Below are 1,885 nucleotides of genomic sequence, written 5' to 3'. Positions count from 1 at the left end.
AGACATATTTGACATTGGTGTGCCCCCATTTACTTGTTTAAAATTTCTTTCTTTGGATTCCATAATGTTTCATTATCTTCTATGTCATTGGACTTCTATGATTGCTCACTCTTAGGTAAAATAGAACGTGTCTCAAGACCATTTTTAAAACAAGAGGAAGTATGGAGTTCTATCTAAAATAGAATATTTAATTTATTACATCATGAAGGCAAACTCACATTTAGAATATAAAGGCATTCTCAGAAACCGATTACTTTTGTAGCCTGAAGCTAATCTCTTTCCTACTTTCGTCTAAAATTCTGTAAAATGCAAATGATCTGGCATGATGAGCTACAAGGACTGATAAAAATTTGCTGAGGCTTCCAGAAGAAGGAAAATGCCTTTGACATTACGTTGCTGGGGACATTGACTTTGTCCCACACTCAGCAGGGGTGAGGAAGTTGGCATTTACTGATAAGCTAAGAAAAGGCAGTGCCTTTTGTAATTTAAGCTCCACCCATGGCACATTCACTCAAGGAAGATATAAATGACAAGGTCCACTCAGCTCTCAGACAAGGCTTTCCAAGCAAGATGAAGCCCAACATCATCTTCGTACTTTCCCTGCTCCTCATCTTGGAGAAGCAAGCAGCTGTGATGGGACAAAAAGGTGAGTGGAGAGGATAAGCCTTGGGGAAAGCTGCTCAGAAAGAATGGCCTCTAAGATTATTTGGGGTGCAAACAGTAACCTGTTTAGGCACACATTCTTCTTGTTGAAGATAACTGATTTTCTCCACCCAAAGCTTCAGCTTTTCTAGAAACATCAATAATTTGTTGGGAAAAGGTGGGAGGTAAGAGTTGCAAGGGAGCTTTGGAGATAATGAAAGCATACACTTCTATTATCAATTACCAGGTGGATCAAAAGGCCAGTTACCAAGTGGATCTTCCCAATTTCCATATAGACAAAAGGGCCAGCACTATTCTGGACAAAAAGACAAACAACATACTGAATCCAAAGGCAGTTTTTCTATTCAACACACATATCATGTAGACGCCAATGATCATGACCGGACCCAAAAAAGTCAGCAATATGATTTGAATGCCCAACATAAAACGACAAAATCAGAACAACATCTACGTGGAAGTCAAGAACTGCTCAATTACAAACAAGAAGGCAGAGACCGTGCTAAACCAAAAGGTCATTTTCATCTGATAGTTATACATCATAAAGGAGGCCAAGTTCATCATGGGACACAAAATCCTTCTCAAGATCAGGGAAATAGCACATCCAGAAAGGGACTATCTAGTCAATATTCAAACACAGAAGAAAGGCTACGGGTTCGTGGACTAAGTAAAGAACAAGCTTCAGCCTCTGGTGCACAAAAAGGTAGAACACAAGGTGGATCCCAAAGCAGTTATGTTCTCCAAACTGAAGAGCTAGTAGCTAACAAACAACAACCTGAGACTCAAAATTCTCATCGAAATAAAGGGCATTACCAAAATGTGGTTGAAGTGAGAGAGGAACATTCAAGTAAACTACAAACTTCACTCCATCCTGCACATCAACACAGACTCCAACATGGATCCAAAGACATTTTTACTACCCAAGGTGAGCTCCTAGTATATAACAAGAATCAACACCAGACAAAAACTCTCAATCAAGATCAAGAGCATGGCCGGAAGGCACATAAAATATCATACCAATCTTCAAGTACAGAAGAGAGACGACTCCACTATGGAGAAAATGGTGTTCAGAAAGATGTATCCCAAAGCAGTATCTATAGGCAAACCGAAGAGAAAGCACATGGCAAGTCTCAAAAGCAGATAACAATTCCCAGTCAAGAGCAAGAGCATAGCCAAAAGGCAAATAAAATATCATACCAATCTTCAAGTACAGAAGAAAGACGAC

At 39.6% G+C, this 1,885-nt stretch overlaps 1 protein-coding gene across 1 annotated transcript in view; it reads left to right on the top strand.

Moving 5' to 3' along the window:
* Nucleotides 1-480: 480 nt before the first annotated feature.
* The window catches only part of SEMG1 (semenogelin I), a 3,702-nt gene continuing 2,297 nt past the window's right edge, over nucleotides 481-1,885 (top strand). The window contains exons 1-2 of the mRNA XM_011928962.1: nucleotides 481-646; nucleotides 890-1,841. Of these exons, the coding sequence (XP_011784352.1) occupies nucleotides 499-646; nucleotides 890-1,841 (1,100 nt within the window). The 5' untranslated portion in view covers nucleotides 481-498. The remainder of the gene's footprint in view (nucleotides 647-889; nucleotides 1,842-1,885) is intronic.

The sequence above is a fragment of the Colobus angolensis genome, unplaced genomic scaffold (assembly GCF_000951035.1).
Source record: "Colobus angolensis palliatus isolate OR3802 unplaced genomic scaffold, Cang.pa_1.0 Scaffold8, whole genome shotgun sequence".
NCBI lineage: Eukaryota > Metazoa > Chordata > Mammalia > Primates > Cercopithecidae > Colobus > Colobus angolensis.
Note: the sequence above shows the minus strand (reverse complement) of the source record. Positions and strands in the feature narration are given on the sequence as shown.